Source organism: Lasioglossum baleicum, chromosome 8, assembly GCF_051020765.1.
Source record: "Lasioglossum baleicum chromosome 8, iyLasBale1, whole genome shotgun sequence".
NCBI lineage: Eukaryota > Metazoa > Arthropoda > Insecta > Hymenoptera > Halictidae > Lasioglossum > Lasioglossum baleicum.
Window position 1 is genome coordinate 3,118,592 of NC_134936.1, and position 25,317 is coordinate 3,143,908.

Consider the following 25,317-nt stretch of genomic DNA (forward strand, 5'->3'; position numbering starts at 1 on the left):
TTATGATACATTTTATATCAACATTTTTTATTTACACTTAGAAACGCACTGTCTCGGAAGGAAATGGACATTCGAGAGAAGCAATAAAATTAGAGCATCATCGCGAAAAAAGATGAGTTTGCAATAACCTCAATATTTTATGAAATTCTATTATAATTATAGTTATGACTGTGTTTTTTTATTATAGGAAGACAGAAGATCAAATAAACTTGTGTATGCTAGTATAAAATCAATTTATATATATTATACAATTTATTTTATTATTTGTTTGACAACTAATAAATCTACAAATTGTTTCATAAACTAAAAAATACTTCCTGCATTTTCGTATTCTCCAATCAGTCCAAATAAATACCATCAACCTATTCTCGATCATATACCAATTTTTATTAATGCAATTATGACAGTAACAAAACGTTTCTATTTAAAATGAATACATATTTTGAACATAGTTTTAACATTTTTAATTTTTTGGAAGGTTAAAAAATGTAATTAAAAAAGTAATGAAAAATAAAAATAAAAAAAAAATCCTCGCTGCACGGGGACCCGAAGGCTAGCTCCAGATTGCGATTCATACGCTCGACGGCTCGACAGTCGAATTTCAGTTTCGTTTCCGTAAGCCGTAAAGCATGGCAACATGGCAAGTTCTAAAAATAGATTGTGGCTCGCACAAGCAGCGCACACGGATATAGTAAAGGTACGCTGGAGAGTGTAGCGCGCGGGCGCGTTGCTAACACGATACCAATACAGTGTCTTCTGCACCGACGAAATGCCGTCGTTGGCCTCCTGTTTCTCACTCCAGTCAGAATATATCCTAGAGGGCGTAAGAGAACACCGAAAAATTCGAGTCCCGCCAACTCCCGTAAGGCTGGCAGTCTTTAACAGTATCTCGTCGGTGCAGAAGGCCATCGACGGCATTTTGTCGGTAAAGAAGACCACTGAGGAGATTCTCGTCGCGATGTATCGGTGAGAATGCGAATTATCACGAAACCATATCGATTATTATTAAATGTTACATTCTCCGCCACATTTCAGACGATGTTTTGGCACTATTTTGGCACTATTTAGAACTTTTAGCGATGTGGTATATCAGATCACTGTAACTTTCACGTTATCCCCGCGCCCACTTGCGCCCACTTATTGGCAGAGAGTATATGAGAGTGCTCACGCCCGGGCACCGACGAGATACTATTAATAGTATCTCGTCGGTGCGTCCACGCATACGAAAATACAGGTCGGTAAGGTAGGCAGTGACATTGAAATGGTAGAAAAATTTTTTCGAGTCGCCAAAATACCTTCTGACAATCGCCGTTTTAGTAAAAAAAGAACCTATTCCCAAAATTTCATCCAATTCTGAGCACGGACATAAACGGAAACTTCCCCCGGATCTGCATTCACGGATCCTTAAATTCGTACTAGACGGTTCGCGTGCCACGTGTATTTTAGTACACGTCCAAAACCGCGATCTCTAATGAGTAATCCAAGTTTCGATCCTGCAGGATCAATGTTTCAGAAGTTATAAATGTTTAAAGTTGAGCGATTTCCAGTGTTTCTGTATCTGATAGGTTAGAAGAGGGCCGAGGCGGGTCAGTGGCTCAGGTGGTAGAGTGTCTGATTCGTGGCAGGAAGGCCAGGGTTCGATTCCCGGGTGTGGCATAAATTTCCAAGGCGGTTTTTTCTCCTGCTACGGGCTCGGTATCTACTGCCGGGGTCATAGTGCAACCAATGGCAACAATTTCCCCTTTATCCAGGGAATCGGTGAACTGTTGGAAGCCCAAGTTGGCCATCCCGCCTCATAAGGGTACCCGCCGCTGCTCTATCTCCCCTATTTGGAGGATAGAGTAAGGAAAGGGGGTGGTCAAGCGAACAAATGGTGCCATTGTGGAAACTGGGCACGGACCCTAACTAAAAACGGAATCAAAAAACGCAAACGGAATTAAGAAACCTTTAAGGGAAAGGCCGGGAGGATGGAGCTAATAGCTGAACACCGACCAGAACCGAGGATGATGGTCACATCCAAACAATCAGCCATATTTTCTAGGATGTGTCAAGCCCACCAAGAAGGAAGATCTCGATGAACCTGATATCAAAATCTCTCAGGAGACAGATTTCGGTGAAGTTGGTGAATCCTTCCTTCTCAACCCCATCGCGAAGTAGATTCGGGAGGTGAAGACCGAATGGAATTGATATCTCGGCCCAGCCGTGATTTCGATGAAGTCGGATTGGATCCGAAGTAGCAGTAACTTCTTCCCAATGGTCAAATAATACGCGGTCCTCTGCATTTGTACTCCCAATAGACTGATAGCACAGCCAGAGGGATTAGCCTAGGGGAGGGTGTGGGCAGGTTTCTGGACTATCCGAAAACAGAGTAGGGACGGGCTTCAAAACTTGACACATTCGACATGAAAATATGGTGAAGTGGGGGGAGTCTGAAAGGGCAGGCGAAACACCTTGCAGGTCTGAAGGTGAGTGGACCCGACGTTCATACCGAGCCGTAAAACAGCTCAAAAACTGACAAATTAGGTAGCAAGGCCCGTCTCATCAATGATGACCGACCCGTCTAGTAAGTCGACGACTCTGAAAATGGCCCGGGCCGAATAAAACAGAGGGGACGGCTGAAAAACGTGGATAACTGCAACTCGCTAAAGGGCCGATTGCCGGCAGCGCCAATTGTGATACTGGTGATGAAAGATCCGGTGTGCCTTGAGGAAGCGAGGGGCGGCTCGGTCGCCCCTCCCCGGCAGTAACTGTTACTACTACTACTAGAGGAGGGCCGGCTTGGGGATCTTCCGGATCAACATCAGCGCGTGCTTGTGATGCTACCTAGCGGCTACGCTCGGTAAGCGGTGCGCGACCGTGACTACACACAACATGGCGGCGCTAATCTGTCAAAAACAATGGAAATTGCTCAACTTTAAACGTTTATAACATTTGAAACATTGATCCTGGAGGATCGAAACTTAGATTTGTCGCATCTTCTCGTCCAAATCTGTTGGATAACACAGGGAAAAGGTAAAAATTTATAGGAGAATGACAAAAATTTTTGGTTAAGAAAAGCTTATCCCAGGGAACTGTTCTAATTTTCTTGGATTAAAGTATTCTGGTGCGATACGGACCTTTAAATACGGCATCTAAAACTGGCATCTGTTTTACGTTCTCGTAGTGCCATTCTTCATTATTAATCTCGCAATGTTCGTTTATCTCCTCTCGCAATTTATCCTGTATGTCCTGATTCAAGGCCAATTCGTAAAGTGCATTACTGATTGTTGTTGATGAAGTTTCAAAACCAGCAAGGAAAAAGACAAATGCTTGCGATGCCAGCAGAGAATCTGTCAATTCTAGAAAAAATAAATCAAAGTTCTGCATTAGCTTCTTTGTAACTATTTCATCAGGAAAACACAATTTTACTATTATAATCTTATATAGGATTATATAAAAAATGTTAAAAATTTCTGGATTGTTAACGTGAAACGAGGAACGTATTGTAAAAAGATTTTTTTAAAAGGAGGGCGTGATGAGTTTGAAAACCACTTGGCTAGTGCGATAATATCAACAAGTGAAAACACGATACGGACACAAACAAACAGATACATACGGTTATCAATATTATTAATGTTACATACATACCGATATCACCTAGTTTCTCAGGATGAGCCTGAGTTTCTAACAACGTGTTGATGAAATCGTTCCTAACGATATTATTTTTCTTCCTGTGTTCCATCACGCTCAAAACAGTGTTCATAAAGAACTCGGTGCCGTAGGAGTACGGTATCACGTAACCAAGTAAGGTGTATAACTTTGGTATAGAATCTCTAAGCCTGGTTCTTAGTAGGCGCAGAAACGAGGTGGAGAAGAACTCTTTCCCCACTTGACGAAATTTCGATTCTTCATCCGAGATACAATTCATGTTGACTCCAAAGGCACAATAGCCAATGACGTCCGTAGTGTATTTGGCTGCCAATTCACGGCAATCGATGGGTTCTCCTTTTGCTACCACTGTTTCCAAATGTTTCTCAAGGGTGTTAGCGCATTCGACGATCATACCGAACATTTCCTTCAACCTGCCGGTTGTAAATACTGGCGTGAATTTAGTTCTTAACGGCCGCCATCTTTTCGGCTCCAGAGCGAACAAATGTTGCGAAAGTGGTTCCGCCTGCGTTGAGAAAATCGAACATTAAGAGAAATAATAAGATAATGACATAATTGAGCATTTAATTTTTAAACTGCTTCTATCATCGCAATTGAAATAAAATTTACATCGGATGATTCTCTATCCTATACCTTACACCAGGCAAGCACAACCGAACGATTTGGGAGCGGGAGCTCTCGACTCGGCTGGTGACACTCGCGCACTTACAAGTCACGCTCACAATCAGTGGGTTCCCCTTCCATACGTCCGAGCTAGGTCTCGGCTAGTGAACGGCACGGGAACCGCTTGTCAGCTCCTGAGCCGCTCTTATTGTTAGAGCTGCGAGTTGTGCACGCGTGCTCTACTCTAATATTATTATTATCATTATTTATTGTTTATTTATTTATTTTAAATCACTTTAAATCATCAATCAGTTCTTGCAAATAATGACATTTTCAAATTGTTTAAACAATACTGTCAAAAAATTATTCTTTAACTATTTTGTTCACTAAAAATGCATATTGTTCCCTTATAATAGTAACCGCATTGATCCGAATGTGATATCTTTGCTGGCCTGACCTCAGGCCTTTGAAGGGTTGAAACAACGAAACTGTCCATTTTTTGACATTTTGCCTGACATAAATTTGTTCAGTGATCCAAAAGGTACAACATATTTCAAATTCAGCCATTTTCGCCGAGGACCCATTTCATGTGGTTTAGTGCGGGATCCTTTTTATTTTGCATAAAGATCCGCAGTCTAATTACAACATTGTATTAAACGCGATGTACTCTAATAAAGTGTAAAATATTGACACTAACAATAAGTATATACAAAATTATCCAAATGTTAGGTATAAACGAAATAAACAGATATATGTATTAAGTGAATTTATATTTTTATAAAATAATAGAAACGTAGAAACGTATGTATGTATTAGACTAATTCTATTGTACAAATTCTGTTGTAGTTTTACAGATACATAAAACAATAAATCCTTTTTTTCTTACATAACAAGATTTTCGATAATGTGAAGTAATTGTTTAAAAACCTGAATAACTAAATTGTTATATGATAAAGTACACTTACCACCTCATTGACGCTTACTCCACGATTCGCAAATTTCGCAAAATCCTTGATAAGTATTGTCTTGATTAGTTCGGGGTCATTTATAAGTAATCCTGGACTTCTCCTTACAAATATGCCAACCATAGGTTCAGCTTTATATTTTTTGTAAACGCTTTGCGTCCAATCACCCACGGACATCTTCGAGAACATTACTGGTGCAACATTACCAAAAAGTGGAATTGGTTTAGGCCCAGGAAGACCTTGTCTCTTCCATAAGTTGTAATTTGCAACTGAATAGTAGTAGAACAGCAGAAGCGCTGCGACGATGCCACAAAAGATTTCGATGCCAGTCATTTTTAACTAATTTTTTTTCAACTTGTCATCACAGAAATCATAGTTAATTACCAGCTGTAACAGAAAAAAGGACGAATATACATATGTAGGACGTAATAGATTTTCGTGGTATGGAAAGTAAATATTATGTATTGCTGAGAGCTGACAAGAAGGTCTCCGGGGGGCACAGAGACAAGTGGGGTCTCCAGATAGCTCCGCCTACCCCCACCTCTGACGAGATCCGGGCACCTCCTCAATAGCTTAGGAGGGCGTATGGTTTAGTGGGTACTCTGGGGGAGGGGATCGGCGAGCTTTGTTAGCTCGGCTCTATCCCCAGGAGGGCCGAGGCATGCGTAAGGCATTTCCACACGATAAAAAAAAAAGAAAGGCCCTCCGCGCGGGAGGCGCACAATGGGCACACTAATGACGTCACAACTTTTGACATTATGATAAAAATTGTACACACATAGTTTCATTCGTCGATAACGTGAATTCATAAATTGGAATAGGAATAAACTAACTGGCGGATGTTGATAATGTCGATGATGCAACCCCTTTTCACCCCCTTAGGAGCTGAATTTTTTAAAATGCCGAGATGGGTGTTTGATTAATTATATCAAAGAGCATTAAGACTAAGTTTCAAGCAAATCCGACCACAAATAAAACATTCCTCATACAAACGTTGCAACCCCTTCCCTTCCCCTTACGGTTTGAATTTGGAAACATCCTTTCTTATTCCTTGTACAGGTCATGCAGGAAACCTCTGTGTAAAATTTCAGCTTTCTAGGTCCAAGGGTTTAGCTTCGTCGCTGATGAGTCAGTGAGTCAGGACTTTCTTTTTATTATTATTATTACCACGCTTATATTAACTTGCCGTGTCGTAGTATGCGTCAAATCTTGTAATCGAATTTTAAACCACTTCCCGATGACCTAGAGACTTGAAACTTTAAACATAGCTCAGAACTGGGTGACAATGCAATATTAAAAAACAAATTTTTTTAAAAAACTATGCGTTTAGGAGATATAAACTATTAAAAATTTAACCATTACACCTCCCCGCGCGACGCTCGGTAGTACGTCATCGCGGACAGCGATCCCCACTCCGCGCGCCTGCGCTTACCTACTGCACTACGTGTTCCCACTCCGACTCACCCCCACTCCACTGGCTCACTTCGCATCGTAGGCGTAGGACTCAGTGATGCCAGAATCGAGGACGCGAGGACGTTTCCCCTCCGGCACAGGACCACCCACTCTGACGGACCGTGGACGTACCGTCCTCGCCGTTGCTTCTGGTGCGCACGCGCTACACACGAACGTACTTCTACTCTGCCCGTGTGAGTACATGCTCGATTGCACGCGCGCTACACAAACAAGCGTACCTCTACCATGTCCGTGTGACTACCTGCTCGACTGAACGACGCCGACGCGTTCCTTCGATTTTCACCAATTTTCACGTTGCCGAAGTTTCGGAAGCATGAGTCGGAAAGTCGGCATCTGGAGACAGCGCGCATTTGATCCCTGGACGGCGCGGCGCGGTGTACATTTTATATATTTGCGATATTTTCTCTTGAACGCGTGCATCTTGCGATTCAATTGAATCCGATTCTGTGGGATCGTTCAATATTAATGGATCTCTCCATATTTTTATCATATCGCTATCGGTAGTCTGAACATCCTTATGTTTTGTGTTCTTTTTAACATCATTGTAATTATCTGAGATTGTTTTACTTCACTTCCACTTTCTACTATCTGAGATGAATGATTGGAACTTGAGTCGGAATCATTTAATTTCCCATTGACTTCGTTGTTCATCAAATTCAAAGACCTCACTTTACACATAAATACCATATACATGACCATCTATTTCTCCGTTGGTACTTTGCCGTTTCTTGAGTGTTACAACAGTTATAAATGGTTCGAAATCGTAGGACATCAAACTTTGTGGGCTTATGATACATCAGTTGCCATTGCAAAGATAACATAACACCAAATTTCTAATATTTGAAAATTAAGAGTTCTTCTAATGATAAATGAAAAGAAACTAACTAACATATATACGGCAATAGTAAAATATGAAGTTGTATATCATTTGACATTCAGCAGAATCAACAAATGAAAGTAGTACATAATGTCAAAGACATTGCAACTAATTGTGAGCCATCATGATGGATTTTCGTAGTCAGAGATACTATTGCATAAAACATTTTTAAAACAATGAAAATATATTTGAAATGTTGCTACAATAATTTAATGTAAACAAAGAACAAAAAAAATTGTTTAAAAGAAAAAAAGAATTATGCCAAAAAGTTCGCAGCCGAAGACTTTGCCGCCTACCCCAACCGGAAGTGTTGGAAGCTATGCATATATATTGAAATATAATGTAAATAAAATGTTTTGTATTGCATTATTAAGTCTGTACATTATTTTTCTGAATATAAAAATATTCAATAATACATAATACATCTACAAAAAAGTAAAGAAGTATCGAAAAAATTGAATTGGATTTTTTTAACACCGATACAATTTATAAAAAATTCTGAAAAAAATTAAGGACAATTGTTTCAATAATATCTGACCACTGAACTTTTATAAAACTGGTATCTCGAAAATTTCAATACGAAATATGTATGCATTTTCTTCGAATGTTTGAAGATTTTCAATTTTTTAAAACATGTTTGCATGATCTGAAAAATCTGAAAAAAGTCTCGGTCATGTGTGCTATTAGGTAGAATATTTATTAATTTTTTCGTAATTGTTTATTGAGCATGGTTCGACTAAAAATCAATTTGTGTTGGGGGCCCTCTGGACCATCTTAACTTTAAAAATCAACGAAAAAAATTATTTAAGAAATACAAAACATATTTTAGGATGAACCATTAAACCCGGTTTTAAAAAAAAAAAATTTAGTCCAAATTTGGCTTCGATATCTTTTTTAGATCAAAAGTTATAGCAAAATGTACACCGCGCCGCGCCGTCCAGGGATTCAAATGCGCGCTGTCTCCAGATGCCGACTTTTCCACTTCCGAAACTTCGGCAACGTGAAAATTGGTGAAAATCGAAGGAACGTGTCGGCGTCGTTCGGTCGAGCAGGTAGTCACACGGACATGATAGAGGTACGCTTGTTGTGTAGCGCGCGTGCAATCGAGCAGGCACTCACACGGGCAGAGTAGCAGTACATTCGTGTGTAGCGCGTGCGCAGCAGAAGCAACGGCGAGGACGGTACGTCCACGGTCCGTCAGAGTGGGGGGTCCTGTGTCGGAGGGGAAGCGTCATCGCGTCCTCGATTCTGGCATCACTGGTAGGCAGTGATGTGATCAGACCCACCGTAACTCGCGCATGCGCGGCAATTCCAGCCTCAGTAGCGTAACTATTTCGATGAAATCGTGTAGCATGAGCACCCCGCAGACTTTTATAATTGAAACTTATTCTTTATTTTGAGGCTGGGATAGGGAAAGAGCACTGCAATAACTACGCAAAAGAATACATAATCGTCTCTCGTCCATCAGTCGTCCCGCCAATAACACTGGTACATTCCCGCCAGAATAACTGCCTCAAGGCGTCAGGGCCCTGGCCGCTCGGCTGCGTCATTGTAGATACGCTACTGTCTTGGCCGCGCATGCGCGAGTTACGGTGGGTCTGATCACATCACTGCTGGTAGGAGGTCAGTTTACTTACTGAGTTGCTTAGGATTCGGTCGGGGCGGAGGGCAACAAGGAACGGCGATTCTGCACTAAAAACACTGCAATAGCTCCTGAACGATTGATCCTACAGAATGGAAACTTCGATTTGCAGCCGCCATGACACAATATTTTTCCTTTTACAAAAGATGGTTGAATTTACAGGTTGAAGTGGGATTAGATAGAATAGTTAATTAAAATCGATTACAAGATATATAAAGACTAAAAAGTAGAAAATAAAAAAACTTTTTAAAAGCCACGCTTATATTAAAGTGCACTAAACAGGAGAAAATAATTTTTTTAGACATCAGCGACAATAAATAAAAGCGTGGAGCGCTAAAATATATTGACGCAATCTTCGTGGGCGCTCCACGCTTTTATTTATTGTCGCTGATGTCTAAAAAAATTATTTTCTCCTTTTTAGTGCACTTTAATATAAGCGTGGTTTTTAAAAAGTATTTTTTATATATTTTTTTATACATACAATGTATACATACAGGATAAGTCCGAAGATACAGAACACCTAAATATCTCCATTACTTTTCGTGGTACAAAAAAACTTCTTCGCACAAAGTTACGCTGTTTAAAGGACCACATGTAACGGTGTAAGGGAAAAAATTTTCGAGGTCATTATTTTATGAGATTTCATGGTCATCGATATTTTTTTAAATGGAATGAGCTATTTTTTAATACATCAACCGATGCAGCTGGACATTCGTTATAAAAAAGTACTAACCCATGTATGTCGAAAAGTTAGTAGTTCAGGAGATATTTCAATTTACATAACCCTAAAACACCATTACTGTCGTACTAATTGTAAGACGTTACACAAGTAAACGCTAACATCAATTTCAATTTCAACATCAACCCTTCAACTTCATTTTCAACTTCAATTTTTCAATTTCAACTTTAATTTCAACTTCAATTTCAACTGTTCCATTTCAACTTCAATTTCTATTCTTCCACTTGAACTTCAATTTTTCAATTTCATTTCGTTAATATCAACTTCAATTTCAATATCAACCATTCAAATTCAATTTCAATTCGTTAATTTCAACTCTTCAATTTCAAAGGTGTATCGTCATAGAATACTGGCTACTGGAAGATCGAAAAGGAATATGCCTAATGGAAATGAACTTCGAATAGATTAATACAAGTAATATATTGTTGATAATAATTGAGGATACAAATGTTCAGTGTGAAGTGTCGCGGACTCGCGGACTAAACGCTCTCAGTTTTCATGCACCGAGAAATGCGGGGGCGATCTACCACAGAGTGCTCGACAAAGACTTTAGCACCCGATCTTGCTTGACGTGACTTTTGACGTGGAACGATACGTACTGCGCGTGTTCACTTGAATCATCCCAACTAATAGGAGGTATCCATGCCCTTATATAGTACCCAAAATCGGACCTAGCGATGGTGGGGGCCACGTGCTACTTCTGAGATTAGAAATGAATTCTTAGAAGTTATATCGCTTGCAAGAAGCTCCTCTATGGTCCGATTTTGAGTGAGCCCTTTGTTCTTAAATAGGTCTTTTGTTTCGACACATATCTCCGGAAGGGTCAAGAGTCACCAACAGTAGCGTCTGCATACATAGCAAAATTAACGAATTGAAATTGAAGTTGAATGGTTGATATTGAAATTTAAGTTGATATTAACGAAATGAAATTGAAAAATTGAAGTTCAAGTGGAAGAATAGGAATTGAAGTTGAAATAGAAGAGTTGAAATTGAAGTTGAAATTAAAGTTGAAATTGAAGTTGAAATTAAAGTTGAAATTGAAGTTGAAATTAAAGTTGAAGTTGAAGTTGAAATGGAAGAGTAGAAATTGAAGTTGAAATGGAAGAGTTAAAATTGAAGTTGAAATTAAAGTTGAAATGGAAAAACTGAAATTGAAAATGAAGTTGAAGAGTTGATGTTGAAGTTGAAGTTGAAATGGAAAAATTGATGTTGAAATTGAAATTGAAATTGAAGAGTTGAAATTAACGAATTGAAATTGAATTTGAATGGTTGATATTGAAATTGAAGTTGATATTAACGAAATGAAATTGAAAAATTAAAGTTCAAGTGGAAGAATAGAAATTGAAGTTGAAATGGAAGAGTTGAAATTGAAGTTGAAATTAAAGTTGGAATTGAAAAATTGAAGTTGAAAATGAAGTTGAAGGGTTGATGTTGAAATTGAAGTTGATGTTAGCGTTTACTTGTGTAACGTCTTACAATTAGTACGACAGTAATGGTGTTTTTGTGGAGACACGAGGAATGGATGAAGACAAAGAATCAACTCCCGATGAAACACAACTTAATATTTATTAACTAATAATGAAACATGGAACACTCTCTGAATGCATATGTATCTAATCCGCCACACTCTGCTCGGGACGACGCTTCCAAGCGTACCAATCGTCTCACGCATAACACACTGCGTCGCTACCAACCTCAAATATCTTTCGATCGATTTATAGATCGATATAACCTAACACTCTGTTCTATCAATAAAAACAACCTCACAGTTTTAGGGTTATGTAAATTGAAATATCTCCTGAACTACTAACTTTTCGACATACATGGGTTAGTACTTTTTTATAACGAATGTCCAGCTGCATCGATTGATGTATTAAAAAATAGCTCATTCCATTTAAAAAAATATCGATGACCATGAAATCTCATAAAATAATGACCTCGAAAATTTTTTCCCTTACGCCGTTACATATGGTCCTTTAAACAGCGTAACTTTGTGCGAAGAAGTTTTTTTGTACAACGAAAAGTAACGGAGATATTTAGGTGTTTTGTTTCTTTGGACTCACCCTGTACATATATAAATTTGATCCTGTTATTTTTATAGTACCATACCCATTAGTCACATTTTACGGTCGGTAGGTTTAGTTTTAAAGTGCAGCGGAAGGGAATGAACAAAATTTTCGTCTTATAGAGGTTTTCGAGTTAAAGAGGTTCGAGTTATCAAGGTTCGATTCTATGTATACAAACAGTTTGAAACTGTTATTTCCAGAACCGTTTCAGTCCCTGGTACGCGCACAGTGGAGCCGACATCGGTCGGAACTGTGACGTCAGAGGCATCGGGCCCGACCTTTCAAATGTGTGGGTAGGCTCGTCTGTGAGACCCTTCTAGCTTCGACCGACGTCGACCGACAGGACCCCCGCCGCGCCGCGCGCTTGTATTTCGGTGCAGCGTTCACTTTAAATAATTTTCATGTCGAGAATTTTCAAGTATCCGCATTTTTAAGAACGGGTCCACAAAGAGGACACTTGGGGCTATATTATCATTATTTTTATTTTTCCAATTTCCTGGCGGTATGATAGCAATGCGCCTGTTTAAAAAACAATTGCAAAATAAACTATGAAAATAAATATTTTTTCAACTGAAATAATTTTTATTAAATACTCTTATGGTTTCACTATGTGCACCCAAAACTAAAATTGTCATTGTTTTGTTAGTTTGGCCGTTATAATTTAATGGAAAAGTTGTGACACCTCATAGTCCACGTCCGTAGAGCCATCAATTTTCAAGATTTCAAAGAATTCTCTTTGAGACGCGTTCATATTTTTTTTTTTTTTTATTCAATGCAATTTGAATCTCTAGGTAGACATTATTTTGCAATGCATAATTTTTCAATACATTGTGATACTTTTTATAATACAATACAAAATATAAATATAAATGAACGTCGGTCAATACTCAAGTAGTTTTAAAGATGTACCGTTATCTTAAACTTTTAGATCACAGGCCTTCAAAAACGAGTAACTTATTTTGCATATTTCCACCGTAGGTCTGGAGAATAGAACATTGCATGAAAGCGGAAGAAAAAAATGCAGTTTCTGTAATTGTTTGATAAATATCAACCTCTGTTCATCAAACGTGGGACATTGCCATAACACATGGTCAATATCCTGAGTTTCATAACCGCAATGACATTTTGGATCATTTATGAAACCTATACGAAAGAGAGAACTGGCAAGATTGTAGTGTCCTGATCTACATCTGTTTACCGTAGTAATAATCTCACGTTGGAGATTTATGTGACTGAACTACGGTTTTGACTTTCGGTTGTGGAAGTGTGTGAAGTAGTTTACACCTTTGAATAAACCTTCTTTCTCTATGGTATTATATGTATTTTGTATTGCTACTGATTTAGCCGATTCCCTTAGATCCGTGAAGGGAATTTTGATGGAGGATCCTGCTATCGTGTTAGCCGCCGATTTCGCTAATGCGTCAGCAGTCTCGTTGCCCAGAATCCCCGTGTGAGCCGGTACCCAGTAAAATTTAATTTTACTGTCGTTTGAGGTCTCGGAGGCGAATTTGAAAACATTTTTTCTTATTTCGAGAATATAGGGATTCGTTTTTGTGTTTATAATAAGTTGTTGTAAGGAGAGTAGAGCGTTGAGAGAATCCGTAAAAATGAGAAAATTCTGATTGGGATGATTCAAAGCTATTTTTACAGCGTCGTTCAGGACTATAGATTCTGCAGTGAAAATTGACGCGTTTTTGGTTAAACTTCTTACAACTGTTATATCTAAGTCATTACAGACACATGCAGTTCCTACAGAAACTGAATTTTTAGACTTACTGCCGTCAGTGTACAGAGCCTAGGATTTTTCTTCTTTAATTAAATTTTCAATTAATATATTGGGATTTTCTACATATGTAAGAAACGAACCAAATTCTGTGTTGATATAAATATTGCTAATGAAAGAATAATATTCTTGAACATCATTATTGTAGTTATTAGCGGCGTAAATATGATTGATTGAATTCTTGGTGTCTCTTATGCATTGATATACAGGGTGTCCCAAAACTCGTGAAAATCCCGAAAGGGGGTGGTTCCTGAGACCATTCTAAGAGACATTTTCCTTCAGAGATGGGCAGATTCGTATTCGTAAATTCGAATCCGAATTTGATTCACAGCACCTTAACGTGTCAATCCGAATACGAATACATTCGTATTCAAAAGTGTGAATTCGAATAGATTCATATTTGCAAGTGTGAATCCGAATACGAAATTTGGATTCACACCTATGAATCCAAATAATTTCGGATTCACATCTATGAATACGAATCCATTTGGATTCACACTTGGATTCACTGAAAAATTCAATTCAAAAGGCCAATTTTGGGTGTTAGCGAATTTTCGGATGTATATTTATTGGTGTCAAACTAAGTAATTGACCCGAAAATGAATTTCCTACTATTTGGAGCCCCAAGTCGAATGCGACTGGTCCCAGGTTTGAGGAGTCCATAAATAGTTAAAAATCGTGATTTTATGGTCATAAACGCTAAAAATATCTGCTAAGTTTTCGTAACAAATTTGTATTATGAACAAGTTTACCAACCTTTCAACCAAGTTAGCGTTTTTATTATTTACTAGTGAGTTTACTAACCAAATGTTTCACGAAAAACAGAAAATGCGGAAAGGAAAGCTAGATGTCACAAAATTTTGCGTTGCTTTTTATTTTGTGTTTGTTTTTTTTTATTTATTTTTTTTTTATTTTACCGTATGATTTATACGGTGTTACGGATGACAAACAGGTGTTCAATATCATCTCTGGCAGGAACCGTCCTAGATAAACGAATAGAGTTTTTCTCCAGATAAACATACATAACTGTTTAGGTTAGTTTAGCGCCCAAACGTACGCACGACCAACTGGTCGTTGACAAAATACGAATGTTCACTTGAAGGGTACTGACAAGTACCACCCGTCATTGCAGGGCTATATAAGCCCTTACATTTCTACTCTCGTGGGCTAGTACTATCGTAATCACGAATAGTGTCGCGTCGTGCTGCATCTCGGAAGTCAACTACCAGTGAGATCGGACGTTCGTTCCTTTTGAATCAAAGTTTAACCGTACAGATTCCGCGAGTTCGGTCTAAAATCTGTTAGGCAGTGACAAGGTTGCTCCGAGTCCCCCGCATTGCCAGTGCGTCAACACCGTGCGTCTTAGCTTAGGTAATATCACCTTTCAATTTCTTTCCTATTCTAAATTCAGTTCATTCGCGACACAAATACACTTGTAGAACGAAACTCTATAGTAAGAATATATTTGTCTTCTTTGATAATTAACTCAAATTCATTAAACCCATAATTATCGTCCAATATCCTAACCAAGTAATTGAACGTCCCCACATGATACAATCTTACCGCTCGGATTGTATCAATTAAATTATACTAGTTACGAAGCTTACTAATTATCCTAGCAATTCCCTGATTAACCATCAGGTTCTTTCGCGACATTCCAATTGTCCGAACAGAGATTTATCCAACCTAGCGACTCCCCAGTTTCGCATTGGGTTCGTCCGCATCCTAACAGCTCCCTGATTTCGCATCAGGTTCGTCTGTGCTATTATACAACCTCCTAGCAGCTCCCCGGTTTTGCATCGGGTTCGTCTGCGTTTGACTCCATTCCTAGAGGCTCCCTGACTTCGCGTCAGGTTCGTCCTCGCTGTCAATTATCCTAGCGGCTCCCCAATTTCGCATTGGGTTCGTCCGCGTTCCTTAACTAACAAATTTATATCATATTCCTAGGGTAATAACCCTTCGCCGGCCACTCGTGCTGCTCGCGGCCCTGGCTCGTAACAACGGTAATATTTATACGTTTTTGTAATTCGGCGAACGTTCAAAGGTTGGAAGTTGAATAAGATGGTCATTTAATTTAATATAGAGGCTTTCGTAGGGTCTAAATGAGATCATAAGTCTGTATCTGTTGAATAAGTTTATTATAAAATTCAAATTCAAATAATTCAATTCAAAGAAATTCAAGTAAAAATAAAAAAAAAATAAATAAAAAAAACAAACACAAAATAAAAAGCAACGCAAAATTTTGTGACATCTAGCTTTCCTTTCCGCTTTTTCTGTTTTTCGTGAAACATTTGGTTAGTAAACTCACTAGTAAATAATAAAAACGCTAACTTGGTTGAAAGGTTGGTAAACTTGTTCATAATACAAATTTGTTACGAAAACTTAGCAGATATTTTTAGTGTTTATGACCATAAAATCACGATTTTTAACTATTTATGGACTCCTCAAACCTGGGACCAGTCGCATTCGACTTGGGGCTCCAAATAGTAGGAAATTCATTTTCGGGTCAATTACTTAGTTTGACACCAATAAATATACATCCGAAAATTCGCTAACACCCAAAATTGGCCTTTTGAATTGAATTTTTCAGTGAATCCAAGTGTGAATCCAAATGGATTCGTATTCATAGATGTGAATCCGAAATTATTTGGATTCATAGGTGCGAATCCGAATCTATTCGGATTCGGATTCATAGGTGTGAATCCAAATTTCGTATTCGGATTCACACTTGCAAATATGAATCTATTCGAATTCACACTTTTGAATACGAATGTATTCGTATTCGGATTGACACGTTAAGGTGCTGTGAATCAAATTCGGATTCGAATTTACGAATACGAATCTGCCCATCTCTGTTTTCCTTTGCACCAATGTCAACTGCGGCTTTGTTTAGGAGTTATTAACGAAAAACACGGACCAATCAGAGCGCGCCCTGGCCCGGCGCGCCACGCCGCGCCGGCAAGCGAGTGTCGGTGGTACGCCGCGACATCGCAACGAACAAGAGTTTCTCGATAATGTGAACCCTCTCCGATTTCGATGAGCTTTGGATATGTTGTCAAGACCATGATTCTGAATAACATTTCTCTTTAGACTTTTTGGCGATCGGCTTTAGTTTACGAGATAAGTAACTTGTAATTGTAAATCGATCGATGTACTATCTGAACTATCACCTCTCCGATTTCGATGAGCTTTGGATACGTTGTCAAGACCATGATTCTGAACAACATTTCTCTTTAGACTTTTTGGCGATCGGCTTTAGTTTACGAGATAATCGTAAAAAAAGAGAAGAAGCAGAAACTGATTGAATTAAAAACTCACGTATTCAGCCGTAAATCCATTTGCTGCTTCGAAATGTGTGTCACTGGGTCACTCGGTGACGAACTACACAGATGTCTTCAGGTATACGGCAGTACCGAAAGTCAAGGGACGTACGGCCAGGTCGACGAACTGCACAGCCGGTGGTATGAGGCCTAAGGGATGCGCGGTCAAGTCGACGATCCAGAAATTCACTTTCACTTTCGAATCGATAAATAATTCGTATGTTTATTTCACACAGGTGCCTTGAAATTTTTCCACACTCACAATCACTGTTCACATTTGTCAACACATAGTTATGCACTAATAATAATTGCCATATCCCTTGTACTGCTGCACAAATCACAACAATCAGGTAATGCAATCACTAGACTGCGGATTTCATGCATTTGTAGCAAACATGAGTAGGTGCATTTTAATACAGTAGAGAGATTAAAATAATTTCAAAACACCATAGTATTATTTTCAACTTCTTAAAATGATCACAGTGAGAATCAAATATCTGTCTGGCTCCTGTCCCTTGTAATAGCGGCAGCCAACATTCATTTTGCATAAAGATCCGTAGTCTAGTGATTAGTTTAAATATTACTATCAAAAACACAGCTAATAGCAACCGTTAGCTTTGAATTGACAAGTCTTTGGAGATGTTCTCTCTACCGCGGCTCGAACGACACTGATTTTCCGCAAGATTTTTCTAAAGAATTTAGGAAGGGCATTTAGAGTGTCGAAATTCGAAATGCACGCTGCAGCACGAAAACGACGGGACGGTTAGAACAAAAACAGGATACGAGATCGAAGGACCGCTTTAAGATTTATGGCAACCACATGTATAGTTTTTCCTGCAGATTGGTACGCAGAGTCGATGGGTAACTGTTCGAAAACAGAAAAATCATCCGTCCTTTTACCCAGCAGGCGGTAAAAATGTCAGGTCAGCGTAGAGAGAGAGAGAGAGCATCCCTATTGTCCTATACCTTCCTTAAGAAACTTTCTAAAAGAAGGACAGACGACGTTTTCGAACGGTTACCCATTGACTCTGCGTACCAATCTGCAGGAAAAACTGAACATGTGATTGCCATAAATCTTTAAGCGGTCCTTCTCGTATCCTATTTTTCGTCTAACCGTCCCTTCGTTTTCGTAAACGTGCTACAGCGTGCATTTCGAATTTCGACACTCTAAATGCCCTTCCTAAATTCTTTAGAAAAATCTTGCGGAAAATCAGTGTCGTTCGAGCCGCGGTAGAGAGTACATCTCCAAAGACTTGTCAATTCAAAGCTAACGGTTGCTATTAGCTGTGTTTTTGATAGTAATATTTAAACTAATCACTAGACTACGGATCTTTATGCAAAATGAATGTTGGCTGCCGCTATTACAGGGACAGGAGCCAGACTGATATTTGATTCTCACTGTGATCATTTTAAGAAGTTGAAAATAATACTATGGTGTTTTGAAATTATTTTAATCTCTCTACTGCCTTAAAATGCACCTACTCATGTTTGCTGCAAATACATGAAATCCGCAGTCTAGTGATTGCATTACCTGATTGTTGTGATTTGTGCAGCAGTACAAGGAATATGGCAATTATTATTAGTGCATAACTATGTGTTGACAAATGTGAACAGTGATTGTGAGTGTGGAAAAATTTCAAGGCATCTGTGTGAAATAAACATACGAATTATTTATCGATTCGAAAGTGAAAGTGAATTTCTGGATCGTCGACTTGACCGCGCATCCCTTAGGCCTCATACCACCGGCTGTGCAGTTCGTCGACCTGGCCGTACGTCCCTTGACTTTCGGTACTGCCGTATACCTGAAGACATCTGTGTAGTTCGTCACCGAGTGACCCAGTGACACACATTTCGAAGCAGCAAATGGATTTACGGCTGAATACGTGAGTTTTTAATTCAATCAGTTTCTGCTTCTTCTCTTTTTTTACGATTATCTCGTAAACTAAAGCCGATCGCCAAAAAGTCTAAAGAGAAATGTTGTTCAGAATCATGGTCTTGACAACGTATCCAAAGCTCATCGAAATCGGAGAGGTGATAGTTCAGATAGTACATCGATCGATTTACAATTACAAGTTACTTATCTCGTAAACTAAAGCCGATCGCCAAAAAGTCTAAAGAGAAATGTTATTCAGAATCATGGTCTTGACAACATATCCAAAGCTCATCGAAATCGGAGAGGGTTCACATTATCGAGAAACTCTTGTTCGTTGCGATGTCGCGGCGTACCACCGACACTCGCTTGCCGGCGCGGCGTGGCGCGCCGGGCCAGGGCGCGCTCTGATTGGTCCGTGTTTTTCGTTAATAACTCCTAAACAAAGCCGCAGTTGACATTGGTGCAAAGGACAATGTCTCTTAGAATGGTCTCAGGAACCACCCCCTTTCGGGATTTTCACGAGTTTTGGGACACCCTGTATGACGTCGTTTATCTGTTCCTAGAACTGCACACCTTGTACATATACATTCGGGGAACCATATCTTCGGGTGTCTATATGTGACGTCATGATACAGAAATGAATACTGTTTCGAGAACCATTGTTCTAGATGCACGGTAGTGCACTAGCCAAGTTCTTGCACTACCACCTTTTACACGAAACAATTTAGCCGTTTTTTAGAGGCTTATAACTCGGCACTGGAGGCAGATGGAGAGATGTAATTTCGTACAGTTGTTAAATGCTATCATGTCTCAATATTGACAAAACATTAATCTTCCAACATTAGTAGGTTCCGAGATATAGGACCTCAAAAATCGTTTTTGAACAAAATTCGAAACAGGAGTCCTATCTTGCATGGAATGATACATGTGCATTAATTGTATGTAGATCAACGTTCACGGAAGTATGGATACTAGAGAATAATTAAAAACTAAAACAATTATAAGATACTACGATTTTTAGATCAATCGTAAGCAGAATTATTATCTTTAATTGTTGTTTATTTTAATTATCATTTCATTGATCGTCTGATTTTTGAAAAAAACTGAAAGACGCCATCCGGATAATGTTTTCATTTTCTTATTGTTAGTTTTAAAAATGTCAAGCTTAATAAATATGGATTCGAAAAAATCGTTTATCTCGCTGTTTTCAAAACGATAGTGACCTTATTTATCGGAAAGTTAAAAATGTCGCAAACTTTTTTGTATTATAACGTTCATATCAACGTCTAGTTCTAAACAAAAAAAAATCGGTGGTACTCAAAGGATCTCAATAATAAACGAAAAAAATTAATAATTAGTTTTGTATTTTTTATAATTTAAAGTAATGTACTCACATGGAGTGCATATACATAAAAACAACAAAGAAATGAGAAAAAATTTTTTCTAATTTATCTTTTTTTCTAATAACAATGTCGTTTTTATCGACGTGACCACACCCACGGCATCGAAAGTTCGACAACGTATCGGAATATATTGCAAATTTTTTAGAGAAAGCCTCTCTTAAATACATTTAGTTCTTTATTACTCTATTGTCGGAGCCACGAAGGAAGACTCTGACATCTTCCTATGCCTCAATAGCAATTATGTGTTATAAACCTTGCAGGCTTTCACGGTCAGTTGTGAGCTGCAGCTATTCATTTTTTGGGGTTTCCCGTCAACCCCAACACCGTGTGCAGCGACTCTTTTATCTGTCTTCCACGTGGAAGACACTTGTGGCCAAGTTGAGATGGGACACCTTTCATGTAGTGAAAAAACATTTTCAATTTGTTTATGTCCAACAAGTAGTCCAATACACTGCCCCGTACGAAGCGGAACAGCAGTGGGTTCAGAGTTGTGCAGAATTACAATTGAATTACTCCAGGAATCAAAATTATTAGGCCGAATCGAAAGTTCTTGCGGTTTTTAACTAAAATCAAAATAACAAAAACCGTAAGGACTTTCTCTCCGACCTAATACAAAACAATTGAATTACATCGTAATTCAGTCATATTGTAAATTATAATTCATATCTCCATTCAATTAAAGTACAATGTAATTCGTAATTGCAATTGGAGTACAATTACAAAATAGCGGTACGTATTATGAAGGAGGACGAGGAATAGAAACTACGCCGCATAGACAGCAAACAAGCATATGAAAGAAAAACATAAAAATATATCCGCAATTCTTCAAAGTTCTGGACTATAATTTGGAGAGCTGTATTTTCATGTAATATGTAATTCAGTGATAACGTAGTTGAATTACTATATAATTGAAATATAATGTAATTTAATAGTGTAATTGAATTAGCACAACTCTGAGTGGGTTAAGATATTAAACCGTTACCGCCTACTACTACACGATTGTAGGGGGTGGCTAGGCGCCATCTCGTATGGGTCTGACTTTGCGACATTGTATTGCTGCGAGCGTGAGAAGAAGGTTCCCAGGCAGGACTACGGCGACTTGTCTCTAGGTACGATGCGCGCCCGATTGGATCAGAGTGGAGGAGGCAGGCCTCGCTCCACACTAGTCCACACGCATTTTCGGCTGTTGTCGAAATATTGGCTACGGCTGCCACACATACTATCTAGCGTACAGCGTCGAAGTCAAAACATTGGGACTACGGGCGCGGCTGTGGCGGGGATAGGCAGACCTACCGATGATAGGCTCGATTTGTTTATGTGCCGTTCCCGGGGCTGTTCTCTATGAAGAGGTTTATGACGGTTCATTACTATTGAGCTGGAAGTCGGCACTTTCTCGGACAACACGAGTTGTACATTACTTAACTCAGTTTGCGACATTTTTAACTTTCCGATAAATAAGGTCACTATCGTTTTGAAAACAGCGAGATAAACGATTTTCTTGAATCCATATTTATTAAGCTTATCATCTTTAAAACTAAGAAAATTAAAACACTATCCGGATGTGGCGTGTTTCAGTTTTTTTCAAAAATCAGACGATCAATGAAATAATAATTAAAATATACAACAATTAAAGATAATAATTCTGCTTACGATTGATCTAAAAATCGCAGTATCTTATATAATTGTTTTAGTTTTTAATTATTCTCGAGTATCCATACTTCCGTGAACGTTGATCTACATACAATTAATGCACATGTATCATTCCATGCAAAATAGGACTCCGGTTTCGAATTTTGTTCAAATTTGGGTATGTTGCAGTCTTTAGTAAGATATGAACGTATCTCAAAGAGAATTCTTTGAAATCTTGAAAATTGATGGTTCTACGCGGACGTGGAATATGAGGTGTCACAACTTTTTCATTAAATTATAACGGCCAAACTAACAAAACAATGACAATTTTAGTTTTGGGTGCACATAGTGAAACCATAAGAGTATTTAATAAAAATTATTTCAGTTGAAAAAATATTTATTTTCATAGTTTATTTTGCAATTGTTTTTTAAACAGGCGCATTGCTATCATACCGCCAGGAAATTGGAAAAATAAAAATAATGATAATATAGCCCCAAGTGTCCTCTTTATGGACCCGTTTTTAAAAATACGGATACTTGAAAATTGGCGACATGAAAATTATTTGAAGTGAACGCTGTTCGTCCTACATCAGACGAAAATCAAAATCATTTTAACTTCCTCCTACATCGTCCAGCGTCGAGGCCCCATGGGGTTTGTCCATTGTTACCCTCCTCGAAGTACCTGAAAAAGGTTCGGCTCCCCGTGATTTTGACCATTTCGTCCGGTTTCTGGCCCACTGTGAGCAGCTTGCTGGACGAAAACGGACGAAAAGACACCAACACATCCCTTCCGAACGCTCGTCTGTGTGGGCTGATGTCTGATGTAGGACGAAAACGGGTCCACTGTGATCGTACCATAAGGGTCTTTGCCCACTAGACGCCTCCTCTGCCTACCTGCGCCATCGCTCCGTCCCCGTTTTGGGTTTCGTCTGTGTATTTCAATGGGACTGCGCCTGCTATACCTGCAATGGCGCCATTTACCTGCAGGCGCAGGTATAGTAGTGTCCTCTTTGTGAACCCGTTTTTAAAAATACGGATACTTGAAAATTGGCGACATGAAAATTATTTAAAGTGAACGCTGCACCGAAATACAAGCGTGCGGCGCGGCGGGGGTCCTGTCGGTCGACGTCGGTCGAAACTAGAAGGGTCTCACAGACGAGCCTACCCACACATTTGAAAGGTCGAGCCCGATGCCTCTGACGTCACAGTTCCGACCGATGTCGGCTCCACTGTGCGCGTACCCTTAGGGTCTTTGCCCACTAGACGCCTCCTCTGACTACCTGCGCCATCGCTCCGTCCCCGTTTTGGGTTTCGTCTGTGTATTTCAATGGGACTGCGCCTGCTATACCTGCAATGGCGCCATTTACCTGCAGGCGCAGGTATAGTAGTGTCCTCTTTGTGAACCCGTTTTTAAAAATACGGATACTTGAAAATTGGCGACATGAAAATTATTTAAAGTGAACGCTGCACCGAAATACAAGCGTGCGGCGCGGCGGGGGTCCTGTCGGTCGACGTCGGTCGAAACTAGAAGGGTCTCACAGACGAGCCTACCCACACATTTGAAAGGTCGGGCCCGATGCCTCTGACGTCACAGTTCCGACCGATGTCGGCTCCACTGTGCGCGTACCCTTAGGGTCTTTGCCCACTAGACGCCTCCTCTGACTACCTGCGCCATCGCTCCGTCCCCGTTTTGGGTTTCTTCTGTGTATTTCAATGGGACTGCGCCTACTATACCTGCGCCTGCAGGTAAATGGCGCCATTGCAGGTATAGCAGGCGCAGTCCCATTGAAATACACAGACGAAACCCAAAACGGGGACGGAGCGATGGCGCAGGTAGGCAGAGGAGGCGTCTAGTGGGCAAAGACCCTTATGGTACGATCACAGTGGACCCGTTTTCGTCCTACATCAGACATCAGCCCACACAGACGAGCGTTCGGAAGGGATGTGTTGGTGTCTTTTCGTCCGTTTTCGTCCAGCAAGCTGCTCACAGTGGGCCAGAAACCGGACGAAATGGTCAAAATCACGGGGAGCCGAACCTTTTTCAGGTACTTCGAGGAGGGTAACAATGGACAAACCCCATGGGGCCTCGACGCTGGACGATGTAGGAGGAAGTTAAAATGATTTTGATTTTCGTCTGATGTAGGACGAACAGCGTTCACTTCAAATAATTTTCATGTCGCCAATTTTCAAGTATCCGTATTTTTAAAAACGGGTCCATAAAGAGGACACTTGGGGCTATATTATCATTATTTTTATTTTTCCAATTTCCTGACGGTATGATAGCAATGCGCCTGTTTAAAAAACAATTGCAAAATAAACTATGAAAATAAATATTTTTTCAACTGAAATAATTTTTATTAAATACTCTTATGGTTTCAGTATGTGCACCCAAAACTAAAATTGTCATTGTTTTGTTAGTTTGGCCGTTATAATTTAATGAAGAAGTTGTGACACCTCATATTCCACGTCCGCGGAGAACCATCAATTTTCAAGATTTCAAAGAATTCTCTTTGAGATACGTTCATATCTTACTAAAGACTGCAACATATCCAAATTTGAACAAAATTCGAAACAGGAGTCCTATTTTGCATGGAATGATACATGTGCATTAATTGTATGTAGATCAACGTTCACGGAAGTATGGATACTCGAGAATAATTAAAAACTAAAACAATTATGAGATACTGCGATTTTTAGATCAATCGTAAGCAGAATTATTATCTTTAATTGTTGTTTATTTTAATTATCATTCCATTGATCGTCTGATTTTTTAAAAAAACTGAAACACGCCACATCCGGATGGTGTTTTCATTTTCTTAGTTTTAAAAATGTTAAGCTTAATAAATATGGATTCAAGAAAATCGTTTATCTCGCTGTTTTCAAAACGATAGTGACCTTATTTATCGGAAAGTTAAAAATGTCGCAAACTGAGTTAAGTAAAGTACAACTCGTGTTGTCCGAGAAAGTGCCGACTTCCAGCTCAATAGTAATGATGTTCGGGATTCGAATTGTGGGATTCGCCGGCCGTTACGCCAACCGTCGAGCGACACTTGCTCTGGCCTTTTTCACAGTGTTTAGAGTCGCGTAGCGATCGCTCGTTACCGTTGCGTGCGGCCGCGAAGTGTTTACGCGCCCATCACCGGTAAATCCCATAATTTGAATCTCGAACGTTGCGTCTTCCCGGATCATGCGATCGATCCGGCACCAATCGCGTGCGACCCCGCCTGCCGTTTCGAAGAAGATTTAAAGGCCCTCCCTTGGCGGAGCGGCCGCTTTTTCGCTGTAGACTGTTAACG

At 39.5% G+C, this 25,317-nt stretch overlaps 1 protein-coding gene across 2 annotated transcripts in view; it reads right to left on the minus strand.

Annotated features, from left to right (window-relative positions):
* The window catches only part of LOC143211679 (cytochrome P450 6A1-like), a 75,631-nt gene that overhangs the window by 14,614 nt on the left and 35,700 nt on the right, over window positions 1-25,317 (minus strand). For both annotated transcript variants that reach the window (XM_076429546.1, XM_076429545.1), the window contains exons 2-4: window positions 5,217-5,603; window positions 3,628-4,153; window positions 3,117-3,338 (exon numbers count right to left, since the gene is read on the minus strand). In XM_076429546.1, the coding sequence (XP_076285661.1) occupies window positions 3,117-3,338; window positions 3,628-4,153; window positions 5,217-5,549 (1,081 nt within the window). In that variant the 5' untranslated portion in view covers window positions 5,550-5,603. The remainder of the gene's footprint in view (window positions 1-3,116; window positions 3,339-3,627; window positions 4,154-5,216; window positions 5,604-25,317) is intronic.